This window comes from Diplotaxodon limnothrissa, linkage group LG14 (genome assembly GCF_057381915.1).
Source record: "Diplotaxodon limnothrissa isolate DT_005_m linkage group LG14, D_limnothrissa_male_GT1.1, whole genome shotgun sequence".
NCBI lineage: Eukaryota > Metazoa > Chordata > Actinopteri > Cichliformes > Cichlidae > Diplotaxodon > Diplotaxodon limnothrissa.
The window spans coordinates 19,755,080-19,773,242 of NC_140609.1; the positions used below are offsets into that span (position 1 = coordinate 19,755,080).

At 38.6% G+C, this 18,163-nt stretch overlaps 1 protein-coding gene across 1 annotated transcript in view; it reads left to right on the forward strand.

The window, feature by feature from the left end:
* Positions 1–18,163, forward strand: part of dync2h1 (dynein cytoplasmic 2 heavy chain 1) — a 125,218-nt gene that overhangs the window by 98,313 nt on the left and 8,742 nt on the right. The window contains exons 90-93 of the mRNA XM_085370035.1: positions 5,094–5,210; positions 7,444–7,551; positions 8,099–8,200; positions 16,311–16,400. Of these exons, the coding sequence (XP_085226161.1) occupies positions 5,094–5,210; positions 7,444–7,551; positions 8,099–8,200; positions 16,311–16,400 (417 nt within the window). The remainder of the gene's footprint in view (positions 1–5,093; positions 5,211–7,443; positions 7,552–8,098; positions 8,201–16,310; positions 16,401–18,163) is intronic.

Below are 18,163 nucleotides of genomic sequence, written 5' to 3' on the forward strand. Positions count from 1 at the left end.
GGTGTAACACAGTTTGGAAAAATAGAGTTCAGGGCAGTCTGGTTAAAGATACCCCTTCTCTTACTGCTAACTGTTGGGCGTTTGTTTCATGTCTGTTTTCCAATCATCCAATGACAAATACCGCCTTTGCCCACTGGCTAGGGTTTTTAGTTGATTTAAATATTTTATCACCATGAATCATATGATTGCCCGTTCGCCCTGGTGAATTATAGCAGATGTTTTAATCTATTCTACATGTATTTTAACAGAATTTTACCAGTATTCGGGTGGACAAATATGCTCGCTTTATTCACATGTATGTTTATTATTATTGCAACATTCCAAAACAATGACAACGAATGAGAATATTCTCCAGAAAAGACTCAAAAGTACCGCATGCTCATAAAAAATGCCCAGTACACTTAAGCACATACCGTACTCTCATGTAATGTAACTACCTGCAAGCTGTAAGTACTCATTTAGCTATGGTTGTTGAAAGTTTGTGGGGATAGGTTAATTGGATAATCCAAATTGCCACTAGGTTTGAATGTGCGAGTGAATGTGAGTGCAAATGGTTGTCTGTCCCTATGTGTTGGCCCTGCGACAGACTGGCGAACTGTCCAGGGTGTACCCCGCCTCTCGCCCTATGACAGCTGGGATAGGCTCCAGCACCCCCCGCGACCCTGAAAAGGATAAGCGGAAGCGAATGGATGGATGGATGTTGAAAGTTTGTTGCATGTAGAATTACGTAGATGTCTCATTTAAAACTTATCAAGCATAGTCTGCTTTTGGCCTAGGAGACGAGGGATCTGGGTATTTGAGACTCAATGTACTACGGCGCTAACTTTCACATTGACAGTAAATACAAAAACTTTTGTTCTCGTCAAGGCAACAAGTCATTGACAATTAAAAATGTTTAATATTTGGTTAATAGTTAGTTTGTAAACACTATCAGGATGTCATTAGAAGTTGCAGCTGACATTTATAAAACTGTTTATACATTCATTACACAGTATTTATTAAACATTAAAATAAATGAACCCTGGATATTATAAAGTTGAAACTTGTATTTATGATACTTTATAATTCAGTTTAAAGAATGTATGCGTTTGTTGGTGGTATGGCAGTGATAAAATCAACTGTGAACCATCTGTTTAGTTTTGATACCATATTAATATGACTTATAATTAATAAAATATTTTTCTTACATAAACTAATTGCATAAATAATAACATTGATAATATTTTTTTCCTAATTTTGTAAACCATAATTTCATTCATTTCAATATCATGTCTCATGCAAATCTCAAAATAACATTTTTCACAATATGATGATTTTTGCATGTAGTTATCATTTTAAGGAACATTTGATAACATCAGAAAGTTGACGTTTATCATCCGAACAAGTGTATGGCAATATTTTATATATTTTGCATCAGATAAGATTGATGTGTATCTGTGTTAGCTCTTGCGTTGAGCTATATAAGCAAACTCTGCAAAAGCTGCACTCAATCTGTTTTGTTCATTTACGACAATAAACCGAAGCAACTTGAGGGTTTCTAATAACATTTCAGCCGTAAATACATTTACCACTACTTCACAGATATTGAGTCTGACAGTTTGTATAGATGATTGTAGCTGATTAAAATGGATGTTGGTGTTTTTCAGCCTATGGAGCTTTGAGCAAAATCTGCATAGTAAGTTGAATCTGCCAAGTACTTTCTTCCTTTATAGAGGATGGAAAACCCTGGTGTGTATGTGTGAATGTGTTTAATGGTTTATGGTCACTGCAGATTCTGATGTAATACAGTGTAACACAGTCTCACATAAACACACAATATGTTTTATTTCAGTGTGTGTGTGTGTTAGTGTGAGTTTGAGGGAGATGAAAATCTTAAAAGACAGAAGCAGGATATAGACTGAAGGTTGCATGGCTGCATTGTTCACTGACTGTGAACATATCATTTGAATTTTCCAATATTCACATCTAATAATACAAACTATATAGTCTATGTAATATATGAATCTGTGTGTAGTGTTTGGATAGAACCTGTCTTTGGTGTTTACTTTACACATTCAGGTAATTATTTTTTTCAGGCTGAGACTTATTGATTTTTATTCTTTTACAGATTTTCTGTGAAGCAGAAAAATATGTTTTGATTTGATTCTGCCACTTGTGATATTGTGCAAATGTCGAAATGGTAGAAAGGTTGACCTATAATACATGTGAAGGAAGCTGCATAAGAGCCAGTTGTCTTTGAGGAACTGGCCTGGACTTTGGCCAGATGCTACAAAATCTATAAGAGGAAGCAAAATCCAAGATCTTTTTAACCCTAAAGGAAAGATGAAATAGTATAAATGTGACACACACACCACAATTAAACCTTGCTTGTTGCATGCACTAGAGAAAGAGTTTTTTTTTTTTTACAATAGCATGTTTGTTATCATTGTCGTTTGTGCAGAAAAGAACATGTATATGTTTTTCCATTGTTTTCCATTCAAGCCTGGTATCGTTGTTAAGAATTCATTTTTGAAAATAAAGATGCTTTAGTGTAAATTGGATGAGTAACCAAAACATGAGCACATATAAGGGTTCATTTATTTTAAAGAACCAAATCATTGTTTTCGTAAGAAACATGCTGATAGAACCAAAGCAAGAATGAAATGAAAATGGAATACGTGACATTGCGATGACATTACAATGAGCTCGTTTTGCTGCGTTTTTCTGTTTGTACAAGGTATGATCTTTTTAAAATCTTGCTCATCCTACATTCAAGATCATGTTCTGGGACATATCCAGAGAGCTTTCAGCTATTTTTAGATTGCTACTGCCACTTCCTGCTTTATGCCCTCTGTGATTTTACCACTGACATCAAACTTAGAGCTAGCATCATCTTCTTGTTAAAACTGACCCAAATTTCATGTGAAGGATCGTCACTGACTGTGACCAAGCGGTTTTCTGTTGAAGATTTTGCAGTTTCCAAGCTCAAAGGCAGCATTCAGTTGACCCCCAGGATGAGACTGTCAGTGTAAAGATCTACTGTATCGTCCTGAGGAGTCTGAAGGAGAACATTCAGATGATCTTATCTTGTGCCCCTTAGAGTCCACTGAAAATACTGAAGATTTTAGGTCAGTGTCTGAGATGATGACCTTCAATGTGAGATTGGCCACATTTACATCAGGTAGAGTCTCAGTCACACAGGTCCGGAGATGGTCAACATTGCATTAGGGACAAATGTCTATTCCCTGACCAGTTGGCGACTGGTTGCTGGCTGTCACTAGGAGAGATTTGCTGCACCAAAGTTCTCCTCATAATTGCTTTGACCGATAGCGTAATTCTGTGGTCGCTGGTGGTTTGCATTGAAGATCTCTACTGATACAGATACTGATTTCTCAGAAGATTTTTACACTTTGCATATCTTGTGATTTTAAGTGATTCCACACTGTCGGAGTTTACAAGCAAAAGATCCATTCATTCCAGGAGATGACCCAAATCCTTCTGGACTCGGATGAGTAAGGACATCCAGCATTTAAAAGAAAAAAAACAACAACTGTCAAATCAAACATGTGGAACTTCCCACTGTGGCGAAACCTTGTGAATAAGTGAACAGCTGAAAGTAGCTGCTGCTCCTTTTTTTGTGTCTTCTGATTGTAATTATCCTCAGTTCAACCACACGCAACCTTTACAGATTGTAAGGACAATCCCCATGTGGGTTTTAATACAATTAAATTCACTCATAGCGTGGTCTCCTGATCACTGGAACCACCAACCTAGTTTAATTCATACGACTCCCACAAGACCACTTATGTGAGTCTGTTACTGTGTCTCTTTCTCTACCTATCTCCCCCATATGTCATAGTCTCCCATCCTGGTGTCATTTGTCACTGTCACTTTCATCTTCTCTCTTTTTCTCTCCCTTTTCCCCAAAATGTGTCCCTTCTTTACTCTCACTGTATTTGAGTTCTGCTGTTAACCACATACACTAAAGAGGTCCTGGGGAAAAGTCTGCAGATTTTGTGGAAACCATTAAATATAAATGTCTAATCTTACCAATTACCTGACACGGGTTTGAAATGTCTTTACAAAAGGCATGAGGTATGATTTCCTGCATTCATAGTTTTTATGCACAATGTCAAAGATAAGCACTTTGGATAAAACTAGCATGTGAAAATGTATCATTGTGCCATTACAACTACAATAACAGAAAAAAAAGACATTAAATGCAGAGAGATTTATTTCTCCAAATCTTGCATATACACATAGAAGCTCTCTCGTATACTGCTTCTGTTCATTTCTGATTATATATTTAGATATAATGACATCTGTGCCTTCTGTGGCATCTGTGATTTTCACTCTGTTATGCTCAATTTATCAATCAGCTTGACTTATTAACAACCCTAAACTAGAATACTGTTATACTGAAATAATGTGAAAAACTGAGTAAATTGACTGCATGAAGTTGTGTAATGTCCAGTAACTTTTTATCCCCAGACAATTATGGCAGAAATTTCAGCTTATTAAAATCTTGGTTATCTTAATATATTTAAATTACTATTTGAATCACCTTATATTTGATATCAACCTCCTTCATATTGCTGTCAATTCAATTTTAGATTAGGATTTTTTTAATCCTACCTTCATCTCCCTCTTTGATGTACTCGAACAGACATGTGTGCAAATGCACATATATACCGTTTTCCTCCTGAGCAGAGAAGATAAAACAAATGTTAGTAAAGAGTTCTCCTGGACCAAATGAAAGTCATTTATCAGACAAGCTGCTTTACTTGTAACGCAGACATAAGTGGAAACTTGCACTATCACAAAACACACACACAGACACACTGAGTCTAGATAAAAGTACTGTCCAAGATTCTAATCCTGAAGCTAAGCTTGGCTGATTAGGTATGTAAGGAGGCGTGTTTATGGTTCTCTTTTCTTCTTCTTTTTTTCAACATTACAGGGCCTGAAACAGTGTTTTGGGTTTTACATATGGGAGTCAAAATTCATGTGCCTACTTCAAATTATATGGGTGGTGTTTTAAAAAAATAGGCCGTTTATTCTTACAGGAGCACATGCAGCATACCACTGACTCTTTGTGTTTTAATTGTTTACAGGTAATTTCTCAACTGCGCATCCTGAGTCGCTCAGTCGCAACAGGTTCAAAGTTTGACAGGGAGCTCTGGTCAAATGGACTGTCACCTATCCTGAACTTATGGAAGAAACTCAACCAGGTTAGCTGTCTTTACCATTTCATATTGACTTTTTATTGACCCATTACTTTTTGTTGCCCTTTTCCTGCAAACCAAATTGGAAAGCTGCATCTGTAGCTTTTAAAGGACTTCATTTGCCTTGATTTAGTTAACTTTAAAAAGTCAAACCGTACTAATACTGCAGCATTTCTACTGTCACTGCACATCAACAACAACTAGTTGTAATATCAGAAATGGGTGGAGGTCCAAAGTGCATGACTCTGAGGCAAATTAAATAAAAAAAGGAAAACTATTGAATGATCAAAAATTGGAGAAACACACAGTCCAGTTGGCAACAAAAAAGAACAATACGTAGATATACAGGAAGTAAATGGAGAAGGGGAGAGGCAAGGCTATATGCACAGACAGGGCAGACTGTTCACATTTGAATACAATCAAAACAGGTCAACATGAGGGTCACAGCAGAGGGAAAGACCCAAAAGCAGGAAGTAAAGCCACGGTGAGACAACTAACCTTCCAAGTAAAACAGCATTACCACAAAGACAATTAAAATAACTGAAGCATGAAGACTAACATTAAACATGAAGACAGGGGACAGGGAATACAGAAGGCAGGGGGGTAATGGAAAAACTAGGAACACAAAGGGACTTAACAAAACCAACAGACAACAAGGGTCGTGACACCTAATTAAAAGTTGTGGGAAGTAATCGGATATTACTAGTGCTGTCAAAGGCTGTCACACACAGTGGCTTGCTTGGCCAAGAAGTACTGCTGTGTGCAGTTGCTTGGAGACTGGCACGTTTTCAAATTAAAAGGACATCTGCCTCCACCTTTAACAATTTAGTCACCGTGTATCAGTCTCCTCTCTCTGCCTCTCATGCTGTCAAGCACACATGCTTACTGTCTCCTCTCTCATTTACACTTATGTCTCCTCTCTTTCTGTCTCTCTTCTTGCTCTTTCAGTCTCTTGTAGATGGAGTTGTTTTGTACTTACTGAAAGGAAAATGGTTAACTGTGTTAATTGTTGCCATTATGTCACCAGCAAGCTTTCCATAGATCACAATCAACCTCTGGCTGCTTTCAATTAACTATCCCTTTGTCATCAACCAACCTTGTTGTTTGACCCTCAGTGGATCTGAACTTCCCAGTGTGCCATTTAAATGCACGTACTTGCACGTGTGCATTGGTTGTGTGTGCAAACCTTTATGGTTTGTGGAAAATATGTGAGAGGTGTGTGTGTGTGGAAATGTACAGACACATTTATTTTTGGCAAATCATTATGTAGTCTGGAAAGACATGGGCAGAGCATGATACAGCAGAGACTGTTTATTTGGCTTTTTAGTTACATTTTTAAATGGAAACAATAGCTTAGCTCTAGTCAATCTGAATCCCGTCCAACCAGCTTTTTTCTTCATTGTCTGTCTTCATCCCTTGGTCCTGCTATCCTTCTCTTCCTCTCTTTTTTTGCCTCTTTCTCTAACTGAGTTGTTGCAAGGAAAGCGAAATAGAATCCAGGTATAGAGTGTGATGGTTCTAATAGATTACAACAAAATCCAAGCTTTTCTATTTTTTATTTGTATATTTTTTGTAACCTATTTGTATACTGTATGGTATACTTTGTATACAGAACACAAAGTGTTTATCTAATGTAAACAAGTGCTCAACCTCCACCCCTGTGTTTGCACTGTGTGGAGCAAGAAAATAAATTCTGTTTAGTAATATGATGTTACTGTAGGAATTTAGTATATGCATATATACAATGATCCATATGGAAATCCATAGATAATATTTTACCATTGTACTGTATAAGGGGGGAAAGATAGCATGCTAATGTAGCAGGAGTTCCTAAAGTGAACATACATCTTACTCTGAGTATTATGTAGACAATACATGTTGCAAATGAAATGAGAAATCAACATTAAGTTCCATACACTGAACTAGAACACATTAAAAGCCCCTCAGAAAGTCTTATGAACTCTACTGGGTGGAACCATCCCCTCATTCTGTTTCGATGATTGTGGTACAGAGCACTGTCATTTCACGTCAGTGCAATTTATATACAGTTAACTACAGATGAGAGCATTGTAATCTTGAAAGAGAGCACTCGTCAGAAAGAAATATTTTTTTCATAGGATGAAGGTGATCACGTTGAACAACTTCACATTGATGTACAGTGATCATTTCTGTATTGGAACAAGTAGACTCAAATAGCTATAGCTCTCTCATAGTTTCTCTCATGTCTCTCATCTATCAGGGCTCTACACTAATCCACCAGAAGGTGGACCCACCTACAGAGAGTCAGAAATCACCAGTCCTTTCATTCATTTCTCTGGAACAGTTCAATGCCATCCGCTTGGTCCAGGTGGGTAAAAACATTAGAAATGATAGCTACATTCAAAATGGGCTACCACATAATTACAGTATCCGAATACTTTTTTTTTTTTTTTTGGGGGGGGGGTTAGGTAGTGGTACCCACCGTGTTTAATTCAACATGGAGTAAAAGACTGAGACTTGTATGTAAATAAAGCTTGCTTTGTTTCTTCTGAAAAAACTGATTAAGATTAAAAGCCATGGAGATGCATAAGCTAATTTCCCTTCATTGATTGTTTAAGTATGTTACTTATCTCATGGAATAGTTTTATTCATTTCTAGACACTTACAGTTATCTGTTTGTTGGGGGGGTTAAATGAACCAAGGCAATCAGTGGAAGCAGGCTTGATCACTACCTGCATCCAATAGCCATTTGCCTCATTATGAAACATACAGTTGTGGTCAGGATCATGTGAATGAATGTCATGGTATTTTGGGGCTTGAGTGTACAGCATATATCTTTAATGAGTTTGATGACTTTAATGATTGTATTTTTTTGCACAGTATGTACTGTATGTAAACTGTAAGTGTCATCACAGAGTATACACCAGTCTCTGGCCGCACTGAGCAAGGTCATCCGAGGGACTCAACTGTTAACTCCAGAAGTCCAGAAACTGGCCACTGCCCTACTAAATCAAGAGGTAAGACAGGCAAAAGACAGAGAAACTCAACCCTAACACTCTATGTGCTATTTTATGCTTTTGAGTACATGTGTTATCTAGAGTTTTTTTAATGTTTCTCATGATGATTTATTAAATGGGGCTTAGTGCAATAAATGTGGAATACAATTGAAAATAAAATGGAAGGCCTTACCCTGATAGTATTACAAATGCACACAGAGTCCCAAATGCTGTATGCAATGCATCTTTTAACTCACATTTATCTTAAATCTTTCTACAATGCTGCTGAAGGTTTCTAACTCTTACCATAAAATACACAGTTAGCTCTGTCTTCAGTGACAGTGACAATGTAAAGTAAAGCTTTCTTTTTACCATATTGTTTTAGAGGGGGACTGCAATTCTTTTTATTCTGTGGTGAAATGAAGGCCACAGGGACAGGCCCATACACAGTATACAGAGCTGACATGTAGACATGTAGCAAACACAATATGTATCCTTGTATGTCTTCAGGCTGAGTTGGGGACAAAGGGGATATTATGAGGTAGAGAAGAAGAGACACATCCAACCTTTCACTCCTTCTGTGTGTAATCTCCAGAGAGAAGCCTTGGGCATAATTCCTGTTTCGCTGCTTGCCTTCTCTCTCTTTTTGTATTAATCAGCAGGTTTTTTTAGTCGTATCTCCGTTGCCCTCTCGACCAGCTCCAGTCTTTATCTGTCACATTTTCCAATCTTTGATTTCCTTACATTTTCTCTATCTTGCTAGCTTTTTCTTTTAATATGCAGTTATGGTAAAAGTAAAGTGCACCCTCTGTCTATTCTAAGGTTTTTATATTATCAGGACATAATAAAAAATCATGTGGTTCTTACCAGGCAAATTAGGAAAATGCAACTTCAGATAAACAACAGCAATACAACAATACAAAGGATTTGACTGTCAACTCAATGACTTCAATATGCACAGGTCCTGTGGCTTCAGAACAAGCCAAAATTATCGCCCTTCTGTCACCATTCTTGACAGTTAGTGTTTGTGCCGATATACTGTGTATGATTTTCTCCAAACAAAATTATGGCCAAACATCTCGACTTTGGTCTCATTTATTCAAAGAACAACAGATAATATTCTGAAACCTATAGAATCTATGATCCAACCCTTTTGCAGTTTCTCTGAGCATTGCACGGTGTGATTTTTGGGGGAAGTTGCTGAGATGTTCACTGATGGGAAGATTGGCAGCAATTTTGAATGTTTTCCACTTGTGAATAATCTTTATCAATAAATAGACTTTAAAATCTTTTGAATTGCCTTATAACTCTTCCTAGATTGATGGGCAACAACAAAAGCTTCTTTTAACATGCTCCAGACCAGCAAACTGCCACAACCTTTGCTTTTATAGAGGTGTTCGTTAGGGATGGGTATCGTTTAGGTTTTATCCGATACCGGTGCCAAACCGGTACTTTTGAAACGGTGCCGGTGCTCAAACAGTGCTCAAACCGGTGCTTAAAGAATGGAGAACACAAAATTGGTCCAAAAACCTCTCATGTTCAGCTGTTTTTTGTAAAAAGATAACAATGTTAGCCTTTTCTGCAGCTATGGGGCATATACAGTATCACTCTTGGCTGGAAGCAGTGCTTAAACAATGGAAAAAACACAAACTTTGTTCAAAACCTCTCATGTTTAACTGTTTTCCACTTTTTCTTTGGTCATTTTAGCCTTTTTGGCCAGGGTGAAGGGAGTATCTGCCATCAAACAAGAAGACAGCCGCATGTAGCTATGATGATGTTTGCTAGTTCACCTTACATGCATTAATTTAATAACATGGTTAGCCTACTCAACGTAAATTACACACGAACAACATTAAGCTACTCACGCAGAGAAGAACGGCTGCTGCTGCATCATTTCTGCTACACTGGCAGGGCTAGGGGCCAGGACTCTCCTCTTCGTGTTTTTGGGAGATGTTGCATAACAGGCAACCCACCCGCAGTAGATGTGCTCGGTGTGAGGTCTCGCAGCAAGCTATCATACGGTGCATTTCTGGGCTTTTAAAAAAAACGCTATGCGTCGCCAGGTGTTTCATCGGATTTGAGGTGTTACCTCCTTTGACAGTATCACAGTATCAGCTTAAAGCACTTGTTGCAGGCTGCTGAGTTTGCATATTTTGCTGTGAAGTACAACCAGACTTTTGACCGCTTCGCCTTGGACATTTTTAATCTGTAGCTCTGCTCTAAAAGAACGTACGTACCTGGGCCCGCCTACTATCCTCGGAAACGTAAAATGATTGGCTAGAAGTGTATCACAGCTCAGGAAAAAAAAGCACCGAAATAAAGCACCGAAATGTGCGCTGCTTTTCGGTCTGGTTACTACCGTTTATGTCAGAACTGGTGCCATCATGGCACCGGACACCGGTACCCATCCCTAGTGTTCGTACTTGCTGATGACCACTATGCATTGGTTTATTACCACCTTGCTGGTACTGACCCTCTTAATTGCTATTGAAACAAGAAGGGTCTACTTCGTTTTCCACACGTCTTCTACATTTTGGGTAGTTTGTTTGTTTTAATAAATGTCACTGTGTAATGTGTAATGCTTTGTAGTTCATCTCAGGTTATGTGTACCTTATAAGACCTACTAAAGACTGGACTTTTTATCATGTTCTGATATTTAAAATCTATTCCGAATTTCAAAATAATAAAATATGTTAGTGGTTTAAAAATATATGTAATTACAATTAAGTCAGTTATCAATGGGAACTGTACAAATGTATAAAATAAAACAAAGCCATTTGTTTTATAATTTATAATTATATCTCTAATATACATCTAATTTATATCTCAATTATAATTCGGTATCACAAAAACCCCCAAAACACTGTCCATCAGCTTTTAGCACACTATGGTCTAAATAAAAACTTTTTTTTTAAAGTCTGATTTCCACTTTTAAGTGTTTAACCTTTAACATTATTTACATTGTTTTCCTAAAAGATCATACCTTGTCGTCCATTTTAACTGACCTATGTAACTCCTCAGTGCTGTATATGAAACAGATGCAATCACAGTTTTTATACAAGTTTTATAAGAGTTCTGTTCAGCCTATTCTGAGCCTTTTCCTTTATGGCCTGTCTAAAGATTTAATTTCTGTAATATGCATAATCAAGATACTGTGTTTTACCTTTTTGTTAAAGACAGAAATGCATTTTGTTAGCTGTATAGATCAGGAGAATTTTTTCAGTGTCATAACTTTTTATCATAGCTTTTTTTCTTTTTTTATATTAAAAAAAGATCATTAATTTTGACCCACAATATTGTTTGAAGCTCTCTGATGTGAAGCTTCTCCCAGAGAGGGAGCATTGCTTGACAATTAAATCAGAGTTTTGCCAAAAAAGATATTGCCTAGAGTATAAAAAGGTTGTTGAACCATAGAAAAAGCAGCAGCAGCTGTTATGTTTCCTGCTGCACATTTTGCAGAAACACAAAATTCTCGGCATACATCGAATTTACTGGCAGCTAAATTTTTTAACAAACACCTGATGACTTCTGTGACCCTAGCTGGCAGTATTTTTACATCACTGACAAGAAGCCCCTGAGTGAATTGGCCTAAATGCGATTCTCCCTGCAATGCTACAGTACGTGACTATAATATTTGGTTCTAACATTATTTTAAACCTCAGTATTTTAAAGAAACTTTATCACTGTCCAAGCAGTAAGTAATTACGTATGTACAGCTTCAGTTATTTATGACTATATAAAGCCAAGGTTTCCAGGGGGGCAAACTAAACAGACAATGATATTCTTCCCTCACACCAAAAGTTCAAGGCAGTTGGCTGTCCTCCATGTGCCTGACTGAGGAGTTTTTCTGTCTCACTGTGGCCAGGTTTGGTGCTGAGAAAATCACTGTTTTGGGGGGGGTTGTTTGTTTGTTTTTCTTTTCTTTTTGTTAAAGTTCTTATGTTGCGACTGGGCACTACTACTACTACAAATGTCACTGAAAATTGAACCAAACAGAAGCATTTTTACACAAGCAGAAAATTAAAATATGAGATCAGATATAGCACTGGTAAAATAAAAGCGGGTGCTTCTTAAGGTAAGGCCTTGAATTTGTATTACACATTAAATTTTTTAAATATTACTGGAAAAAATCCTAATTACATACAACAGATACACAGTTAAGTGAGCATTTAGTGTCTTTTATAACAAAACAGAATATGAATTAGATTGGAGTCTTTACAGGAAATACTGTTGCATACAATGAGCAGATCACATGGATTAATGCCATTTTGCATTTGGGCTTCTATTATAACCGACTGTTACTAATTAACCCCATTTAAATCAGAGAAGGTTAGAATGAGCTGATGATGCGATTTATGCATTTGAAAAATGCTCCATTTATGGTTGTGATAATGTAAAAGTGTAGCAGACACAGTTCTGAGGGGATCAGCTCTGCTGCCCTTTCTCTCAGCTGTGCAGTAAAAAAATAATTACATGATTGGAAAGAACCCAAACTACCTACTTTCTGATGGGGGGCTTGGGTTGTATGAGAGTCATAAGCAGTGCTGCAAGACAGAAAAAGTGTTACCCCTACCTTCATTTGGTAGAAAGAGCATGATTATCAGGACATGGTGACCGATGAGGAAATGGCTTTTTGATTTAAAGGTGAAGTAATCTCTGGTATCAGTTAGATTTTCAGTACCACTTGTAGTAATTCGCAGGCCAATACTAATAATCATCATAGTAGCTTGGGTTTGTAACCAAAAAGTAGTTATTCAACATATTATCAACACATACAGTGGGGCAAAAAAGTATTTAGTCAGCCACCGATTGTGCAAGTTCCCCCACTTAAAATGATGACAGAGGTCAGTAATTTGCACCAGAGGTACACTTCAACTGTGAGAGACAGAATGTGAAAAAAATATCCATGAATCCACATGGTAGGATTTGTAAAGAATTTATTCGTAAATCAGGGTGGAAAATAAGTATTTGGTCAATAACAAAAATACAACTCAATACTTTGTAACATAACCTTTGTTGGCAATAACAGAGGTCAAACGTTTACTATAGGTCTTTACCAGGTTTGCACACACAGTAGCTGGTATTTTGGCCCATTCCTCCATGCAGATCTTCTCGAGAGCAGTGATGTTTTGGGGCTGTCGCCGAGCAACACGGACTTTCAACTCCCGCCACAGATTTTCTATGGGGTTGAGGTCTGGAGACTGGCTAGGCCACTCCAGGACTTTCAAATGCTTCTTACGGAGCCACTCCTTTGTTGCCCGGGCGGTGTGTTTTGGATCATTGTCATGTTGGAAGACCCAGCCTCGTTTCATCTTCAAAGTTCTCACTGATGGAAGGAGGTTTTGGCTCAAAATCTCACGATACATGGCCCCATTCATTCTGTCCTTAACACGGATCAGTCGTCCTGTCCCCTTGGCAGAAAAACAGCCCCATAGCATGATGTTTCCACCCCCATGCTTCACAGTAGGTATGGTGTTCTTGGGATGCAACTCAGTATTCTTCTTCCTCCAAACATGACGAGTTGAGTTTATACCAAAAAGTTCTACTTTGGTTTCATCTGACCACATGACATTCTCCCAATCCTCTGCTGTATCATCCATGTGCTCTCTGGCAAACTTCAGACGGGCCTGGACATGCACTGGCTTCAGCAGCGGAACACGTCTGGCACTGCGGGATTTGATTCCCTGCCGTTGTAGTGTGTTACTGATGGTGACCTTTGTTACTTTGGTCCCAGCTCTCTGCAGGTCATTCACCAGGTCCCCCCGTGTGGTTCTGGGATCTTTGCTCACCGTTCTCATGATCATTTTGACCCCACGGGATGAGATCTTGCGTGGAGCCCCAGATCGAGGGAGATTATCAGTGGTCTTGTATGTCTTCCATTTTCTGATGATTGCTCCCACAGTTGATTTTTTTCACACCAAGCTGCTTGCCTATTGTAGATTCACTCTTCCCAGTCTGGTGCAGGTCTACAATACTTTTCCTGGTGTCTTTCGAAAGCTCTTTGGTCTTGGCCATGGCGGAGTTTGGAGTCTGACTGTTTGAGGCTGTGGACAGGTGTCTTTTATACAGATGATGAGTTCAAACAGGTGCCATTCATACAGGTAACGAGTGGGGGACAGAAAAGCTTCTTACAGAAGACGTTACAGGTCTGTGAGAGCCAGAGATTTTCCTTGTTTGAGGTGACCAAATACTTATTTTCCACCCTAATTTACGAATAAATTCTTTACAAATCCTACCATGTGAATTCATGGATTTTTTTTTCACATTCTGTCTCTCACAGTTGAAGTGTACCTCTGGTGCAAATTACTGACCTCTGTCATCATTTTAAGTGGGGGAACTTGCACAATCGGTGGCTGACTAAATACTTTTTTGCCCCACTGTACATCGATCAGGCATGACATTAAGACCACTTACAGCTGACGTGATTAAGACAGATTTTCTCTTCATTATGGCACCTGTTAGTGGGCGGGATATATCAGTCGGGGTGCTTATGCTGACCCATATCCACTGCTGAAAGCCCCAGCAATGGCACATAAGTATCAGAACTAGACCATGGAGAAACGGAAGAAGTTGGCCTGGTCTGATGCATATCATGTGCATGACCCGGGTGTGTGTTCACTGCTCGCTTGGGGAGGAGGCACCAGGATGCAGAAAAAAGGAAAGCCAGCAGAGGCAGTTTGCTGCTTTGGGCAATGTTCTGGTAGGAAATCTTGGCTCCTGCCACCTACCTAAGCATTGTTGCAGACCTTGTACACACTTTCATTAACATATCAGGTAATCCCTGATGGCTGTGGCCTCTTTCAGCAGGATAATGTGGCATGCCACAAAGCAAAAATGGATCAGGAATGGTTTGAAGAGCACAACAACAACAAGTATGAGGTGCAGACTTGGCCTCTGAATTCCCCAGATTTCAATCAATTGAGCATCCAGGATTCAATTGAGTAAAAGGGGTGCCAATACAATATTAGGTAGGTGGTTATGATGTTATGTCTGATCGGTGTATATTGATTGCACTCCTGTATACATTTGGTTTGTGTCTCTGTTTTCTGCCACCCTTATCTTGTTAAAAAATAATAATTAAAACAGCATTTTACACTTATTTGTACCCCACAAATGGCAGTGACTTAACTTAAACCAGCACGTTTTTCCTCCTAAGACACTTCAGTGCAACACACACACATACATACACACACCCATCCCCGCAGCAGGAGAGTGAGTGAGTGAATGGTTGACTTGCAGCTGAGAGACATGCAAAGTCTCTTTTATTTCCATTATGGCTTTCATGCCTAAATACCACCAAATTCTCAATTCTCAGCCTCCTGCTGTGCATGTTTGTGCATGTGTGTGTGAGTCAAATCTTTGATCTCTGTTTAACGGTAACATACACGGCCTAACGTGTTCAGGAGTTAACATTCTTCTCTTGAGAAAGCTTTCCTTTCCCAACCCTGCAAACATTTTACATTTGTCTGTGACTTCCAAATTAAGACATTACAGATATTGCTGCACAGACAAGACTGTCTGTGGATCTGCAACAGTTACTTACATCAGGAGACAGACAGACAGTACTGTTTATGAACACAAGAGTATTTTTCACTTGTAAAGTTTAAGTTAGCATTGTAACAAGTCACAAATATATTCAGTATTTTTACAATATATAAAATAGTGCCTGAGATTTATCTCAGTATCACCCAGCTGTAACTGTTTTTGCATGTCATGACAGAAATTGAGGATGTCACCAGTGACATCACAGAAACTTAAATATAGATTGCATTTTAGCTGGACCACAGTGAGGATGTAGCTGGGCGCAGCGTGCCCTTCAGTGACTTACACATATTGTTAAATTTGTATTTTGAATCGTGTCAAGGCAACTCGACAGGGGCTGATGTTGCTGCAGTCCTCCTGCAGATTAACTGTGGCTTGGCTGCCAGCATGGTTAGGAGAAGGACATAGAGGCAGGTTCACATAGTGGCAGAGTAAACCTGCAGAGTACCCCTGTTTTGTTTTTGTTTGTTTTGTTTTTTAAAAAACATGGTTTACATCACTCTTTTGCTTATACTCATTTTTGTGATTTTTGCTTTTATTATTGCTTGCATTGACCTTTATTCTCTGTGCTTGTTTCCTCTTGTCTCAGTGTCCTTTAACATGGCAGAATAAATGGGAGGGACCAGAGGAGCCAATGCAGTACCTCAGAGCAGTCGTAACACGGGCCCTCGCCATACAGGTAACACGTGATGGATGGTATAGCAAAAAGACATAATCTGCTGTCTTTCTTTAGGAACCTGCTTTTCACCACAGTCACAAAAAGAATATTTATAAAAAGCAGACAAACATCTATTAACATGCTATGCAATACATGACAAATATAGTGCATTCTTCGTGCGTGGGTTCTCTCCAGATACTCTGGTTTCCTCCCACAGTCCAAAGACATGGAGTTAGTATAATTGAAAACCCTAAATTGCCCCGTGTGAATGTGAGTGCGAATAGTTGTGTGTGTCTATATGTTAACCCTGTGACAGACTGACGACCTGTACTAGATGTACCCTGCCTCTCGCCCTAAGACAGCTGGAATAGCCTCCAGCACCCCCACAACCCTGAAAAGGATAAAAGGAAGAGAATGGATGGATGGAAAAGTGCAAATGTTTTGAGGCTTAATGCTACAATGGGAAATGGGTGCCGAAATATATGGAAAATCAGTACATAAGGCAAAAAAAAAGAGTTGGCACAAAGCTCAGTATTTGTTATGGCCACCTTTATTCTGTAACACAGCCTGAACACCTTTAGGCAGGCTTTCTTGTAATTTCTTTAAGTAGTCTTCTGGAATAGGTCTCCAGGCTTCTTGAAGGATATTCAAAGCTCTTCTTTGGATGTTGGCTCCCTTTTGTTCTCTTCTCTATAAAGATGATTCCACACTGCTTCAATAATGTTCAAGTCTGTATTCTGGGAATGCCAGTCCATCACTGATAGTGTTCTACTGTGTGTTTCTACTCTCCAGGTATGTTTTTACTACACTGGCAGTGTGTTTGGGATCATTATCATGCTTGAAAATTTAAACTGTTGCCAATCAGACGCTTTCCAGATAGTATTGCATGGTGGTTCATTATCTGATAGTACTTTGCAGTGTTGATAATTACATAAAATTTTGGCAAGATCCCAAACCCCACTGGCTGAAATACAGCCACATGTCAGAGCTTCAATCATGTATTATAAATGGCTATATACACTCACTGTTGTCCAAATTTCTAATTTGGATCCATTACTCCAAAAGACCTATTGGCACTGATTTTCAGTCCAGTAATTTAGCATACCTAAGCATTTTCTCCCTGTTTCCCTTCCTCAAGAATGGCTCCTTGATAGCTACCCTTCCACAGAGAGCAATTCTGATGAGGCTTCAGTAGATGGATCAACTGAAGGGTCAGATGAAATAGAGGACTGTGACAGTCCTGTACTCTACTTACCCAGTTCGCTCAGGCTTTTTAACGAAACTCTATACACCGTTCCGAGATATGGCACGTTTTTGGCTAATTGTTCTTTTGGAATCACCTTGTTCGTGCAAATATATGTGTTGTCTTTTTCACTTTTGTAAATAATGTGTTGGTTCTTTGCACAGGTTTATCTCTTAATGTTAGGTGTCATTTTCTACACATGAATGAATAATAGGTCAGTATTTAAGTGGCTTGACAACCAAAAAGTAACATTTCCCTGAAAATGGTCAGGCACAAGGACTGGAGTGAAACTGAGCGTAAAAGCAGCCAATGCCCAAAGAAAAACACTGAAAGACCTTCAAAAAAATGTGAAGAACTATTGCTTGAGATCACTTTGAAAAATGAAAAGAAATTGTGGCTCCATAGAAGCAAAAGAAAAAGGCTTTGCACCTTAGTGTGTAACAGTTGTTATCATTTAGTTTTAATTATTTCTTCACGGGCTGAAATTCACAAGAGCCCACTACTATAAGAGCACCTTTGTCCTCAACAACACATGGTATTT